The 16,450-nt window shown below is 36.3% G+C and overlaps 1 protein-coding gene across 3 annotated transcripts; it reads left to right on the forward strand.

Moving 5' to 3' along the window:
• The first annotated feature begins 2,027 nt into the window (after positions 1–2,027).
• LOC110458926 (metal tolerance protein 9-like) lies at positions 2,028–15,297 on the forward strand. Of its 3 annotated transcripts, XM_021510905.1 has the most exons (11): positions 2,028–2,069; positions 2,389–2,491; positions 4,891–5,019; positions 6,187–6,346; positions 7,467–7,581; positions 8,813–8,963; positions 9,784–9,940; positions 10,810–10,980; positions 11,358–11,480; positions 11,937–12,053; positions 13,921–15,297. In XM_021510905.1, exons 3-11 carry the CDS (start codon positions 4,921–4,923, stop codon positions 14,223–14,225), a joined length of 1,398 nt encoding a protein of 465 aa, XP_021366580.1. In that variant the 5' UTR covers positions 2,028–2,069; positions 2,389–2,491; positions 4,891–4,920; the 3' UTR covers positions 14,226–15,297. The 3 variants fall into 3 exon arrangements, with proteins under 3 accessions (XP_021366580.1, XP_021366581.1, XP_021366579.1); XM_021510906.1 differs by lacking the exons at positions 2,028–2,069; positions 2,389–2,491 and adding an exon at positions 2,637–2,669; XM_021510904.1 differs by lacking the exons at positions 2,028–2,069; positions 2,389–2,491 and adding an exon at positions 3,142–3,221.
• Positions 15,298–16,450: the final 1,153 nt, after the last annotated feature.

Consider the following 16,450-nt stretch of genomic DNA (forward strand, 5'->3'; position numbering starts at 1 on the left):
TTGGTTTTGTATCTTTTGTATGCATTTTTGCTACCCGAAATGTTTTACTCCTTAATTTTTTCCCCCGTTTTCATAAATGCCGACTTAGGGAAATACGGGCAGTTTTCCGCCATACCTCTTTAGTCAATATCCATAAAGCTGTCCAGGACTAGAAGCGTTTTAAAGGAAAAGTTGACGGACGCCGCGATATGTCCTTCGGACCAGGAGAACTCAAAAGGGTACAACGGTTCGATACCATTATAAAAATAACCTCGGTGGGTTTTAAGCAGCAGTGTCAATGCTTTCTATTTTTGTATTGTTTAACCTGCCCATTAAGATTCCGTCATTCTTCAAAATATTGTAGAATAATCATAACGTTTTTTAATATAATGGGTATTATATTTTTGGGAACCCCTTGAGGCGCCGCAAGCTTTTAGATTTATTGTTGAACAATAAATTGGAGTCATGATAAACAAGAAACACTCGCATAAACATTGAAAACATTGTACAACTATACATACATGTACATGTATACCATCACCATCACTTGATACAAAAACAGCTGTATCATTGATAATATAGCTTTTGGCCGAGCGGTTAAGGCTTCTGACACTTTGCTACCACTAGCCCTTCACAACTGAGTGGCGGGTTCGCTGCTTACGTGGTGGCAGTCACCAGGTAGTGGCCGCAAGACGTTGGTTTTCTCCGGGTACTCCGGCTTTCCTCCACCGGCAAAGCTTGGGACGTCCTTAAATGACCATAGCTGTTTAAGTAATGGGACGTTAAACACAAACAAACAAATCGTTAACATTTAACTGCAGATCTGTGTTATTATCAGCAATTACCGAAATTTTATTTATATTATAGAATTGACAGCAGAGGAATATGTAAACAAAATCCCTATAGTCAGAATAAAATCTGTGTATCTGCGGTTATTTGCGAAAGAAATGTCAAATATCCTGCAGACTCAATGGTACATGTAGCATTTATCTAAATATACCAGCAGAGAAAATGCGTGTTTCCTGTACGCTGTCTATTGCAAATGGTGTTGAAAACAAAATCCGTTTTGAAGTGATTTTTTTAAGTGATTGCAATTCTTTTTATGGTCAAAGAAATTTTCTTTTTATGGTCAAAGAAATTATTTTATAAAATATTCAGATATTTATTTTTCAAATAGTTATGAATAATTGTAAGAGGGAAAAGGTCGATGTCTTAATATCATGACCTCTGAACTTTTGATATATGTTGCTTAATTCTTGCATATCATATGCAACTAATAGCAGGCTATTTTTGAATACTGTCCACAGTGTCATTTTCAATTTATCTTCACAACTTTTTTGTATTGTATGTACTGTGATGCGTAAGACTTCGATTTCTGTTTTGAAGAAAAAAAGGGTTTTCTTCAGAAAAAGAATATAACAAGCTTATATCCACATTAACAAGCAATGATATATCCAAATTATATTCTGTCGGTTTATTAGATAGACGATCCTGCCATTAAAATGTTGAAATCAGTTGAAATGCCAGTAATAACCCTGTTTCACACACCTATAGCAACGTAAAGTTATATTAGAGTCGTAACAACACATTTTTTATATCGCCACCTCAGATTCTGTACTATATAAGCAGGCCAGCGGTGAATGATTTAAAAAAAATCTTAAAACAATACTTCCCTTAATATAAATGATATTATTTTTTCGTGAGAAGCGGCCTGTGTTATCACAGGTACTAGCCTCGTATGTCATTACACCTATAGTATAAATATGCAAGATCACACACTTGTGTTTTTATTGCGCGGACGAATATATACGTCCGCGCAATAAATGAGTGCTTTCTTATTCGTTAGAAAAACACCAGTGTGTGGTCTTGCTTTTATCACATACCTTCCGTATTTGGTAGAGTTCGATAAAAAGATTTTATAAACTTTGATATATTTTTTGCAAGTACCGGGAACTTTTCAGTTCGTCATGACAAGGGGATTCCCATAAAAAGTAGTCCACGCTAGTAGGTAAATACAATATCCGTATTGCACAGAACGTTGTATTTCATGGTCTGGAAATTGGTTGTATTACTATAACAAGATTCAACAGGTATGTGATGAAATCAAATACAAGAAGGCTTATTGAGTTTTGTATATATATATCATACATAAGTTCCAATAGTGGGTTTTTTCATCAGAGCCAATATTGCTTGTCGTATTACCCGACTATTTTACAACAAACAGAGCATGACTTTATAAAAATTTGTACAAAATATATATAGCTTCATTACACTTTCATCGTAGTACGCAAATACATGTACAGTTTAGTATGATTTCATTGCAACATTACTAAAACTAGATGTTTGGAATGTGTATTGAATTTCTAATTTGATAAGAACAGATCTTAATAGAACATTTGTGCTTTACAGGTAAATTATTGGTCACAAAGTGACAAAGCAAATGAGGAAACCTATCTTTTAACACCAGGGGAAATACAGGCTGACATCAAAGATGGATGTTTAACATTTGAAGGTAAAAAAATCCACTTGCATGTATTTTATGTTTATATTTATAGTTAAATTTCAGTTAATATGAATCTAGTAAGAATATTTGTTCATGGTTGCTTTAGTATTACATTTTAGTGTTGGAATTATGTTTAAATAGTTTTTGTTTTTTTATTACAGACTCAGAAAGTGAAATACATTGAGTGGTAAATCGATTTTAATTACATTGTTTGAAACATTTAGTAAGATTTACCTCCCTTATTGTTCATAATGGAGTATTTGCAGTAGATTGATTGTAGATTGGATTGTCTCCCTGCATTTCAACACCCTTTCAAATATTTTATTTTCCTCCATTTGGCAATGAAAAAGTGACCATGGCACCAAAAGCTTGCAAGAACAACAGTTCTTTTTGGTTTAAAATAATAATCTATTTTTAGGTGAAATAGCTATATCACCGAGATTACCAATAACCACAGAAGAAAAATGAAAGCATTTTTGTTAAAGAAATTTGTTTCAAATGAAACACATTACTGACATACGTATTCATTTGGTTAAATTAGTTGTCACAAAGCACGAAATATGTTAATGATCGTATAGTTATTGTGTTTGTGAAACACAAACTGAGGATGGTCCTGACATTCTTGTCCTGACGTTAGTACGCACCATAAAACCTAACGTAAACTTCCGGTTAATAAAATAAAAACTTCCGGTTATTGTCACGTTCACGTGCTGGTAATTTCACTGTGTATCTCTGAAGTGTAAGTAATGCAATTAGCTTAAACTGTAAATCTACTCGTGTTCCTTTGTGTGTCAGACTTTAATATGTTTTTGTCAAAGATGCACAGTAAGTAGACCTATCGACTCTAGAACCGCATGATGTAAGTTTTGCAAAGAAGCAGAGTCAGCTTGAAAGATGTTTTTAACTTTTTTTTTCTGTTACCATGTCGGATTGACATCCAAAACACAACAGTCTTTTGAACTTGATCACGAGCTTTTTCGTTTTTAGAATGGAACCCGGTTCCTTGAACCTTATCATTTGCCAATTGAGCTTTAGATACGTGGTTAATATTTACATTTTCAAATTCAACAATCCCATTCAAACAGTACTCTCGTTGTCAAGTGCTGCAGCTAATTTTTTTTATTATTTTTTTTCCCAAGTTTAAAACAATGCAAATATATCATGCATAAACATTATTACTCTCACATTACCATTCATTTATAATAAACTGCATATATGGCCATGGTCAAATTAAATTACAGCGTTAAATTATGTCCGTTATATATAAGCATTGTTTAGAAGTTATAGAAAAGAGGTTAGAGCAGGTCCTAGAGGTATAGACGGAAAAGTAAGACTAAAGAGAGAAAGAAACAAAAACAATGAGGGGGGAGGGGGGATTGAGAAACAAAGCAGCTATATAGATGTGTCAGAAAGTTCAAGGAGTGTTAAATTTACATATATGTATTTAGAAGTACACGTTTATATAAGAAAATTCTATAGTAATTAATGTGTTCATATTTTGGCAAAGACTAGGGTTTAAGCAACATTGATTAGACTTTCCCATTTTTCCATTCAGTATTAAATTTCAATAAAAATAATTCACTTTTATTAACAGCAATATATCTCTGAGTAAAATATGTGTCCTTGATAAGGTTCTTAAGTGCATCTACTGACAATGACATTTGTAAACATCTCAATTGGTAAATATATTGTTTGATAATTAGAATTATTGTATTATCTACCCTACTACTGATACTATTTTGATTAAATAAACCGAAAATGAAGGTTTCCTTGTTAAAAACCAAATGGGATGAACAATGCACCAAGAAGGAACTCAAAATTTTGTAGAAAGTCTTGTACTTTCTCACATTCCCATAGTGTGTGAATTATTATCTCTATTTCAGTCTTACATTGAAAACAAAAAGCAATATTGGTAAGAGCTGCTTTAAATAGATAAGAGTTTGTTGTTAAAATGTGTTGATTTATTCAGCCAATTTTAACTACTCTAAGCTTCACGAGTTGTAAGTTCCTGTATCTGTCATCATCAAGTTTTGCATTTTTCTTTTTCAATAAATGAATTTGAGATGCCCACCATGGTCTAAATTTAGCATTAACATTGATTTTGTATCTAGTCCAAACAGATATCTCTGCCCTATCAAAAAAATAATGAAAAGGAGATAGTTATAGATTGCACCTTAGAATCTTAATATATAGTCTTTAAGAAAACATCAGTATTTATCTAAGGCAAAATAAAATAATTGTGTTTCTGTTCTCAGTTGTGGTAGCAATAACTGTTGGTAAAAAAAAAATCATTATCTGTTTACAGTTTAGATAGATTATGGACAGACATTGTTTCAGATTGTACAACTCCTGTGTAAAATTTACCAAAAAATAATGAGATTGACATTTCAATATTTAAATTTTCTTAGAAAAAATAGGTGTCCTGGAAAAAAAGCAACATGGCGTCGGATTCTGAACCTACAAAAATAGAGTTGGATGATATCAACACAACAAGGTCAACAACAACAACGACAGGACTAATCAACAAAAGTTACCTAGTAAGTAGTGACTCATTCACTCATTCACCCCTGAAGACACATTTGAACTCTTTCAGATTAAAGGTTGGAATAGTTTATTATGAAATTTAAGGGGTGAATGAGTTAACTATATATGTTTGCCCAGGGAGAGGGCTTTGTCAGGGCAATGAACACAACATAATTTAGAACTGTCTGAAGTCTGAAGTAAGTTCCTGTATAAGGTGCAAGTTCAAAAGGTTCTAGTATAAAAGGGGGATAACTCCTACAATGTAGAATTATTTTCAGTTATTAACCCTTTCACCCCTATGTAACTTGAGTGAACTCTACCATGCATTAATATGAAAGAGTCCATTATGGTCTACAGTGGTGAAAGGATTTAAGTTAATGAATAACTCGAGTCTTACAGATTTTCATCGAGAAATACAGGACTGGTACTTAACTTGCAGACAGTTATCCAAGTTCTTTGTAGTCTATGTTGGTGCTCTGTCTGGTGTACAGAAATAGACAAGTCTGTAATCCTATCACTAAGCTGAAGGTCACCTTTTAGCAACTCCAGTGCTTCTTCTATGATTGTTTTGAGTCCCTGCAGCCTGATGGTCCTTGCAGGGACTGTTCTAGATTATGCCCTCTCCTATTGTGCATTGGACCAGATTTCCTTTGGTCTGATATATGTTACTTTGTTTAAGTTACAGTGTTGTTTCTGCGGCCAATAATGGGGCCCCATTCATATTGAAACTATTTCATGATATTTATGCCTACGACCCAGAATTTTCAGTTTACACCTGAAAATCTCCTCCCAAATTGTTATACAATTCTAAATCTTCCCGAAATGAGACAAAAAAGCCCCATCCTAAATATTAACGGAGGGGGGGGAACTGATTACTAAGAAAGTTGTGACTTGTCAGCCACAGTAGCACTGTAAGAAGTAACCGATCAAACATGGTTGTCAAGTTTTTAAGTAGAAAGGCACAGTTAACGTTGCTATTGGAAATAGATAATAAACAATAGGTGATATATTAATCAGAAATGCTTTGTAACTTATTGAAATGTTAAAATACTAAGATCATATTGATTCTTATGACACCATGTATTTTGTAAATATTTAAACATAATCGAAATTGAGATTTGGAGACGATTCCTTTTTTCATAAGCAGAAAATATATTCAACATGATATCTGTTTTTCACAGCCTGAAAATGACCTTAACCCAAGTGAAAGCTATTTCTTGGGTCGCGCTGATGCTTGCAATCCACCATCGTGCGCAGAACAAGACCAGGATGTGAAGTCAAGATGTGTCCGATGTGTACGCATGACAGAAGTAGTACCTTCCTCCAGCCAGATATATGGAGGTAATATTCTTCTTAAACATGTATTTGTCTTAATTGATGATAATTTGAGGTTCTTATATATATACCGCTTTATCACAGCCAAGCTTGTAGGTCCTCTCAAAGTAGTTCATAAATTATTATTGGTGGTTATTGGGCATTTGCAACCAGCCAATCTCTTTTTCAACTCTCTGGGGAGCATACAGCCGGTGGTGCCATTTTGGCGCTCGCAGCTAGAGTTCAACAATTCCAGCACTACCAGACCACGTACTCATTTACAGCTGTAGATTGGAACAAGCAGAGTAAATAAAGTATCTTGTTCAAAGTTACAACACAGTTTCATGACGTGACTCGAACCCACAACCCTTCGGTCACGAGCCCGGCGTCCTACCACTTGACTACCGTGCCTCTTAAAATTCATTTCACAAAATTTAAGTGTAATTGATGTTGGTATTTGGATTTTCTTTATTGTAACTGTATCTAAAAGAAATCATGGGGGATCCCCTTGGCCCCAGTTTCCTCTGGCCCTGACACCAGACTTACACATTTTGACAGACTTCTATCTATGAATAAGTCTGGTGTCAGGGCCAGAGGAAACAGGGGCTGTTGGAGAACAGCATAGCTCACCTATTGGCGATATATGTTGTAAGATAGCAAATATCAATAGAAATACACATGTACAGTAAAACCTCAATATAATGGCCGTCATAACATTTGCAGCTTCGTTTACCGCCAACTTATTTCAAGGTCCCTTAAATATGTTTTTCTTAAGAGTTCCTTTATATGTTTCCCTCAATTCATTGCCAAACCCCTTTATAATGCCAATATTTCTTCTTACCAATGGTGGCAATATAACAAGGTTTTGCTGTACCTTAACATTACAAAAGAAGACTTTAACCTAAAGCGTACCCAAAAAACTTAAACCATGTCCAATAAAGCTGTTTTTGGTCCCTAAAATATGAAAATATGGTTCAGCACATTACGTACACGCCATATAAATACTTCAACCTTATAAAAGACAATAGCTTATTGATGGTGGTGATCCAACACAGCCCAAAAAACATTATTTTTCATCCATGCAAACTGATCCTTTTACTAGTAATTATGCTTTCCCCTAATGGCCTTTTTTTTTAAACACTTTAAGCAAATTCCAGTGAAGAAAATATCACAAAGGAACCTGACTGGAAGATGTCTGTTAACCAGTTTTCATCCAAAAAACAAGGAGACAAAGGGGACAAAGCCTGGACGAAGCGAATCAGGTAGGTCTGTCTTCTGTCCGAATTAAACATCCCCAACCTCCCCCAACCACCCCTCCCCAACCCCTGACCTGTCGAGATTAGCTCCTTCCCCACGTTTATAAAACCCTCTATTGATTAGCTCCTCCCCCCTCCACCAAATGATCATCTCCCCTATATTGATAAGATCCGTCCAAGGATAATAAGGCCCTCCCACATGATGATTAGTCCCTCCCACATGATGATTAGTCCCTCTTTAAGACAAATGGCTATTCCAAATTTTAATAATCTCTCCCTCATGTCGGTTAGCCCCTCCCTCTTGATAATTAGCTCCTTCCCATGATGATTGGCCTATCTATATGATGAATGGATCCTCCCCCATTTAGAATTCCGTCTTTGCGTATTGCAGAGTTATCTTCTCTTGGGAGCGGGTATTGATTGTTACGTCACTTGTTTGTGAGAGTAACGTCATCAATTTTTGAGAAAACGACGTAATTTTCTCACACAAACCAATGACGTAACAATCAATACCNTTACGTCATTGGTTTGTGTGAGAAAATTACGTCGTTTTCTCAAAAATTGATGACGTTACTCTCACAAACAAGTGACGTAACAATCAATACCTGCTCCCAAGAGAAGATAACTCTGCAATACGCAAAGACGGAATAGCCCCTCCCCAGTTTTGGTTATGATTAGCTCATCCCAATTGTGACAATTCCCTCCCAATTTTGATAAGCCCCTCCCCTATAATAATTAGCTCTTCCCAATTTGATAAACCTCTCCCTTATATTACTTAGCCCCTCTCCTACATTGGTTTAAATTTGGCATCAGATCTGCACTATCACAAGGAGGCAAGTACACCAACATACCCCATCTCCAGCACATACACACATGCATACTTACACAACACACATGGAGGCTCGTCCTTAAATGACAGTAGCTGTTTATAGGAAGTTAAACAAAATCAAATCAAACCAAACCAAACATTGGTTTACCCCTCAGTAATAATGATTTGCCCATCTTCCATAAGTGTTCCCGATGATTTTACATTTGGGGATATAATTGATAGATTTTCAAGATTCTGTACCCGGAGGGACTTAGTTATAAATATCAGGCAGACATTGACATTTGGGGTGTTTTGGGAGTTAATTACCCTCATTGAGGGAATTCGGGAACCCTGCTCCATATTGATTTACCTTTCTCCCATGATGTACCTGGTAAGGTCTTCTCTAAACATACTTTTCCATCCTGCCAGGTCATACTACAAAGCCCAGGATGGACTGATAGAGACATACGAGAACATTGAGGATTTAGAGAGGAAAACAGCAGAGGAAAGAAATGCTGACCCCGAGGAAAAAAAATCCTATGCAGCATTCTTTGCTAAACTCAGTCTTGCTGCTAATTTGGTAGGTGCTTAAATTTTGCTTCTAATATTATTTTACCTGTGTATTTTGGTAATTCTCATTTTTGGAAGTTTAGAAAGTTTGAAGGCTTATTAAAGTGTCCAAACCAACTTTTGTCTTTTTCTCCCTATTTATTTTCAATGAAAGTAGAACATTTCTGTCACATTTTATGTTATATAACAACAATCAAGAAAATGTAGAAATAAAGTACACAATGATTTCAGTTTGAAGCAAAATCTAAAAACAAATGTGAAACGTTACATTTACATTTCTTTCACTATACAAAGATTTTTTTTTTAAATCCATCCTAAACGTTATCCCTAGCCTGTATACAGACAGGAAAAAGTGTGTCAAGTGTTCAATTACAATTTTGAAAAAAGGTGTAACACTTTAAGAATTTCAGAGAATCATCAAGTGAAAATATTCATAAGTTACTTGTTAATGCCTGACATACATATTTGCCAACACTCCCTATTTCGAAGAGAGAGTCCTGATTTTTCCCCTAAAATTGAACATTTTCAACAGGTGAATTCGATAAATTATTCCTATGTCCAAAGATCTGTTGATTACATCTGAGAAAATAACTCTAAAGATGTCATTTTAAAGTGTTAATTTTCCCTAAGGGGTATATACAATGTACACACAATTTAATTGATTCTTAATTTTTAGCATGTGGAATCTCCCCCACGGAAATTTCATAAAGTTGGCAAGTAGGGATATATTTTGAATATCAAGCACAGATAAAAGGGAGATAATTTTAAGTGTCTGGTATTTTAATGATTTATGACGTTTAATGAAGAAAACAACACAATTTGTGCTGCAGATCTTGCTGATAGCAAAGCTGGCTGCAGCCATCTTGTCCGGGTCAATATCCGTCATTTCAAGTTTAGTGGATAGCATTGTCGATTTTGCTTCCGGTATTGTTATTTGGGCCACAACAAGAGCAGTGAAGAACCGGAACCTATACGAATATCCGCAAGGTAGGTCTCTCTCATACAAGACCACACACCTAAATACTGTAAACAGAGTAAATGTTTGTGCTAGTGTTATGTTGGTGTCTCTTAAATTAGATTTAACTACTTCAATGTAAAAGTGAACTTGTTAGTACAGTAACACTTTTGTGGTTTTTCTTATTTTTGTAAAAAAAAATTGTGTATCACAAAAATACCAACACTTTAGAACAAATGATTGCTTTGTTTACAGGATTGTTTGTTTCACCAAATTAACCTGCTAATTGATCATGCCAATCTATCACTTGTCAGGTTAAGGAAAAACCTTAGCAACATTTTTGAGATGTTTTAATTTCCTGACAAGTATAAGAAATATTTTTTTCTGTCAGAATAAGTATTTAACTTGTCAGAGTTTTATACCTTTTAGCTTTCTAAAATTATTGTCAGAAAGAAAGCATGCAGCAACATTTTTAATGTCTAGTGCATTTACACGATGCTCAAATATTGTTGTAAAATGTTTTATTTAAGCTATTCTATGCAAGAATTTTAATATGAAGAAATGTTAAGGAATTATACTGATGTCAAATGTAACAGTTGAAAATGAACAATGCTTGCCATTGGCAAAATTAAGTAATACCGGTAATGATTCTTTACTGAATTTCAATTTCATTGTGATACTCACCGGTTCATTTTAACCCATTCACCCCTGAAATTTCATAATGAACTTTTCCAACCTTTGAATTGGATGAGTTCAAATGTATCTTCAGGGGTAAATGAGTTTACAATGTAAAAAGGTAAATGAATTTGATTATGTGAAAGCAAATATCTGTGTAAAATAACTTTAAAAAAATCATGATATTTTATTCAGTCTATAATCTGCATGATATTTGCATTAACAGGTAGAACCAAGTTGGAACCTATAGCTATTGTAGTGCTATCAGTTGTCATGAGTGTGGCGTCCCTACAGCTGATCCGGGAGTCTGCAGAAAAGATTGTAGATCTTGCTAATTACAATTCTACAGCACCTAGTTTTACCATACCAACAATTGTCATAACAGCTTCTACAGTTGGTAAGTTAATACCACATAGTTAGCTAATTACACCTCTGGGTGGACTTGTATCTCCATACAGACAAATGTCATCACAACTTCTATGATGGGTAAGTTTATAGCTGATACAGCTAACTAATTACACCTCTGGGTGGACTAGTATCTCCATACAGACAATTGTCCTCACAACCTCTATGATGGGTAAGTTTATTGCTGATACAGCTAACTAATTACACCTCTGGGTGCACTAGTTTCACCATAGACATTTGTCACCACAGCTTCTACAGTGTTTATGTTTATAACTGTTTACCTGATAGAGTTAGCTAACTGTACCTCTGTGCAGACTAGCATCGATCACCATCTATCTTTTACCAAACCTGTTATGGGTTCTGTTTCAGTGATCAAACTGGTATTGTACCTGTTATGTCGTCGTGTCCAGAAGCCAAGTGTCCAAGCTTTGGCCCAAGACCATCGGAACGATGTTCTGTCCAATTCTGTGGCACTAGTCTGTGGCTATCTAGGTAAGTAATATTTAAAGACATGTAATATTAGTGGCGCTACTATGCTGAAGTTCCAACTGCAAAAACAATTGGATGGAGTTGATGTTATCTTAAGTTCTTTCCAGATTGACTGAAAAGTATGTCGCTGCCTTTAAGTTATAATTTTATGGTTGTTACTTTTTAACTATTTGCAAAATGAAATTAAAAATGCTTTTACTACCAAAACAAAAACACTCTTCAATACATTTTCTCCGTGTTAGATTTAACTGTATAAAAGAATGATAATCTGTTGTTGACATGTGAAAATGACCATGATAACTTTTTGCACTAACCATGAGAAGATGAGGGAAATTATGATCAGTAACTACCTATTTAAAATCTTTATTGTATACATGTATGTATAATAAATCACAACTATATTTTATGGAAATGAAGTATATTACAAAATTTGCAAAAGACCATACAATATTTTACCAGGGTCCAAGGAAATGCAGAATAACGTGCCAGGTGCGTACGGCCTGGTTTATATAGACCCCTGTGGAGCCATAGTCATCTCTATCTACATCATCATCAGCTGGTGGATCACTGGCTGGGGTAAGTACCGGGGACTAGGGTTGGGGTAATAACAGTTAGGCTGCAACAATATATATCTTGCGAAGATATATCGCAATATATATAGAATACGGTACGATACACAATATTTTGTTGGAGGTCACGATACACCTACAGTGTTTTACAGATTTTGTCGTTTCTGAATTTAGTCTACCTATATCTGTTCCAACATGGCGAGTGACAGCTCCAGTTAAGGGGTAACAGTGTCAATGTGTCAATGGAGGGGTACAAGGGTGTGTGAGGGTAGGTACCGTGGGTTGGGGTTGCGGTAACGGTATTTGTGTCCAGGGAGGGGATACAGGGTGTGAGGCTAGGTAATGTGGAGAGGGTTTGGGGTAACAGTATGTGTCAATGAAGGAGTACAGGATGTGTGAGGGTAGGTACCGTGGGTTGGGGTAACATTATTTCTGTAGAGGGAGGGGATACAAAGTGTTTGAGGGTAGGTACCGTGGGTTGGGGTGTGGGTAATGTAACTTGTGTTGAGGGAGGGGGTACAAAGTGTTTTTGGGGGTAAGTACTGTGGGTTGGGGTAATATAACTTGTGTTGAGGGAGGGGATACAAAGTGTTTGAGGGTAGGTACTGTGGATTGGGGTTGGGGTAATGTAACTTGAGGGAGGGGATACAAAGTGTTTGAGGGTAGGTACTGTGGGTTGGGGTTTGGGTAATGTAACTTGTGTTGAGGGAGGGGATACAAATTGTTTGAGGGTAGGTACTGTGGATTGGGGTTGGGGTAATGTAACTTGTGTTGAGGGAGGGGATACACAGTGTTTGAGGGTAGGTACTGTGGATTGGGGTTGGGGTAATGTAACTTGTGTGGAGGGAGGGGGTACAAAGTGTGTGAGGGTAGGTACCGTTGATTGGGGTTGGGGTAACAGTATTTGTGTCGAGGGAGAGGGTACAAAGTGTGTGAGGGTATGTACCGCCTGTTGGGGTTGGGGTAACATAATTTGTGTCAAGGGAGTGGATACAAAGTGTGTGAGGGTAGGTATTGTGGGTTGGGGTAACAGTATTTGTGTTCAGGGAGGGGATACAAAGTGTGTGTGGGTAGGTACCGTGGATTTGGGTTGGGGTAATGGTATTTGTGTTGAGGGAGGGGGTACAAAGTGTGTGAGGGTATGTACCGCCTGTTGGGGTTGGGGTAACATAATTTGTGTCAAGGGAGTGGATACAAAGTGTGTGAGGGTAGGTATTGTGGGTTAGGGTAACAGTATTTGTGTTGAGGGAGGGGATACAAAGTGTGTGTGGGTAGGTACCGTGGATTTGGGTTGGGGTAATGGTATTTATGTTGAGGGAGGGGATACAAAGTGTGTGTGGGTAGGTATTGTGGGTTGGGGTTGGGGTAATGGTATTTGTGTTGAGGGAGGGGGTACAAAGTGTGTGAGGGTATGTACCGCCTGTTGGGGTTGGGGTAACAGTATTTGTGTTGAGGGAGGGGATACAAAGTGTGTGAGGGTAGGTATTGTGGGTTGGGGTTGGGGTAATGGTATTTGTGTTGAGGGAGGGGATACAAAGTGTGCGAGGGTAGATACCGTGGATTGGGGTAACGGTATTTGAGTCAATGGAGGAGTACAGGATGTTTGTGGTAGGTACTGTGTTGGGAGTGGAGGTTTATTGTACATTAAGGAAGGGGTACAGGGTGTGTGAGGGTAGGTACTGTGTTGGGAGTGGGGGTTAATATGTACATTGAGGGAGGGGTACAGGGTGTGCAAGTTTATAGGTACTGTGGATGGGGCTATGAGTATTCCAGGGTGTGGGGAAGTTCCTGGGATATAAAATAGTAGTATCGGAAATACTAAGCATCACTATAAGTTGAATTTACTGTATTCTACATCATGTCTCTCTTTTCAGATCAAACTAAGATGTTGACTGGTCACACTGCCAAGCCAGACTTTCTGAAAAAGATCACATGGATATGTATCAATCATGATTCCAGAATCCGTTTTGTGGAAACAGTGCGGGCATTCCACTTCGGAAACAATTTTCTAGTAGAGGTAGACGTTGTTCTCCCCCAAGATATGACACTAGCGGAAGCTCACGACATTGGGGAACCACTTCAACAGAAACTGGAGCGATTACCAGAAGTAGAACGAGCTTTCGTTCATCTAGACTACAATTTCGACCATGACCCAAGAGATGAACATAAACTTGTGTGATATTTGTTACAAAAACAATTTGCAGACAAGTTCTTGGTTGGAGAGATGTCATTACTTGTAAGAAGCCCCTGAGAGTCTGTGTCTTTTTGATGGAAGGATGCCCGTCCTTCACAGAACTACTTCCACAGCTTGTTGGTAACACGTTGTACAGCAGGGTTGACAGGAGTAATCAAGATAAAGTGCCTTGTTCAAAGACATTTTGATAGCAACTACTGCTGTAGGTGTAGTTCAGGGTTATGCTTTTGTAATCAGTAAAAGAACATGGTCTTTTACTCATTCACCCCTGAAGACACATTTGAACCATTCCAGTTCAAAGGTTGGAATAGTGCCTTATGAAAGTTAAATAGTTGTAAATTATATTCTATTTTTATCTCAGCCCTTGATAAACTTATCACAAGTCACAGTGTATGTATTTGAAATAAAGAAATATATAAAATACAGTAAGATGTCTTCAAGTTACCATAGATTTTAAAGAAAGATAAAGAAAATCCTAACAGTCAATTGATTTTGGCCAAAGTTATTTTCAATCGAAAAAAAAATGCAAAACAATGTAACACCGTTCAATAAATACTGAAGTGAATTTCATAGAGCATGCAGATCTGCCCTGTTACCTTTTTATAGGCAATCAAAGGTTCCGGCTCCTTATAGGCCAGACTTTAATGAAGTTTTCAGTCTTGTATAACTGATGAATCTTAAGACCAAACAAAAATGGAATCTTAAATGATTAATGTTTTAATGAATGAGTGGAAGGTAATAGCAAATCTCTTATGATAAATCAATACTGTATTTCCAATGTCAATACCATAGCGAATAATCCTATAAATATCAATAAACAGTAAGGGGAGACAACTCTTCCTGTCTAGAATGCTATTCTGATTATGGTCCATCTATAGGATGTTTCTGTATCTAACCAGTTTATTGACACAACATTTGCGTCTTACTTTCTGTTTACAAACCAAAGAATTATGGTGTGTAGTACTATAAATATGAAATCCCCTGATGATTTAAAAAAAATAGAGGTGTCTTTTATCAATTTATTTTTTATTTTTAAAGATGTATATATATTGTTAAACCATATTTGTTCAGTTTCTTTTTTTTAACTTCTTAATTTTATTTTGTTATTCTTTTTTGTACAATCTGGAGATGTTAACTTTGTGTTTGTTGTGAACATGTTAAATATGTTTTTTAACTCTGTCTTGTAACAGCTTTGTATGTGTATTTACATATAGTATGTATGATTGTTGGTTTCCTTTCTTTTTTTTTTTCCTTTTTTTATTTCATGGAGGCCACGGATGTATGAGAATGGAGAGTAAGATGCTGGCATAGGCATTGTTACATGATATTGTAATTAAAGTTTTGACCTCTGACCTCCTGTCCAGGGTCTTGCCAACAAGTCCGCAACTTTCAAGTTTATTTGCTTTCCTTAGATACATTGGGTCAACATCAACTATATACCAATTCTTTATATGTTTATCCAATGCTTCTGAGTGAGGAAACTTTAGGCAGTTATGGTATAACAATGTTTGTTGTAATTTTGAATGTTATAGAAATAGAGATATATTTTTTTATTTACTGTATTCTTCCCAACAATACCTCGAAAAAAATGTTTTTATCTGGGACTAGGAAAACGTGTGTAAATATATCTTGCGTATCTTGCTGTAGTTAACGGTTTGATAAAAGGGAGAGACTGTTCCTAATCGTCTGTCAAACTATCACTATACTGAAGCAGTGATATTAAGGGGAGAGGGGAGGTAACTCTGATATTGTTATGTGTTGTACGTATATCATTCGAACTTTACATTTATCCTAGATCCATGCATACAAGGATTCATTTTTAAATGGCTGTTGTTTATTTCTATTAAAGTTCAGATTTATACATATGTCATCTTTTCTGTGTGTTCTGTTTACAGTCAATAAGTGACCTGTTGCAATTGCTTAAGCCTGTCGTTCGTTGTGCTTCGTCCAAAAACAATAGTGATTTGAGCTTATACCGAAGTGTGGCAGCTTTCTGTCAATAAATTCTTCAAACAACTTCTTCTGAGGAACCGTAGTATCGGTTTTCATCCAATTTGACTGGAATCTTCCTTAGAAATTGGAGTTTCAAAATTGAACAAATGGAGGGGCTGAAACACCAGGGGGGATGGGGCGAGAGGTGCGGCCAACCAATCGATAATTTGGCCATATTGCTTTAAATGAATTCTTAGCTTAACTATGAGATGGATGTA

This window comes from Mizuhopecten yessoensis, unplaced genomic scaffold (genome assembly GCF_002113885.1).
Source record: "Mizuhopecten yessoensis strain PY_sf001 unplaced genomic scaffold, ASM211388v2 scaffold9847, whole genome shotgun sequence".
Lineage (NCBI taxonomy): Eukaryota > Metazoa > Mollusca > Bivalvia > Pectinida > Pectinidae > Mizuhopecten > Mizuhopecten yessoensis.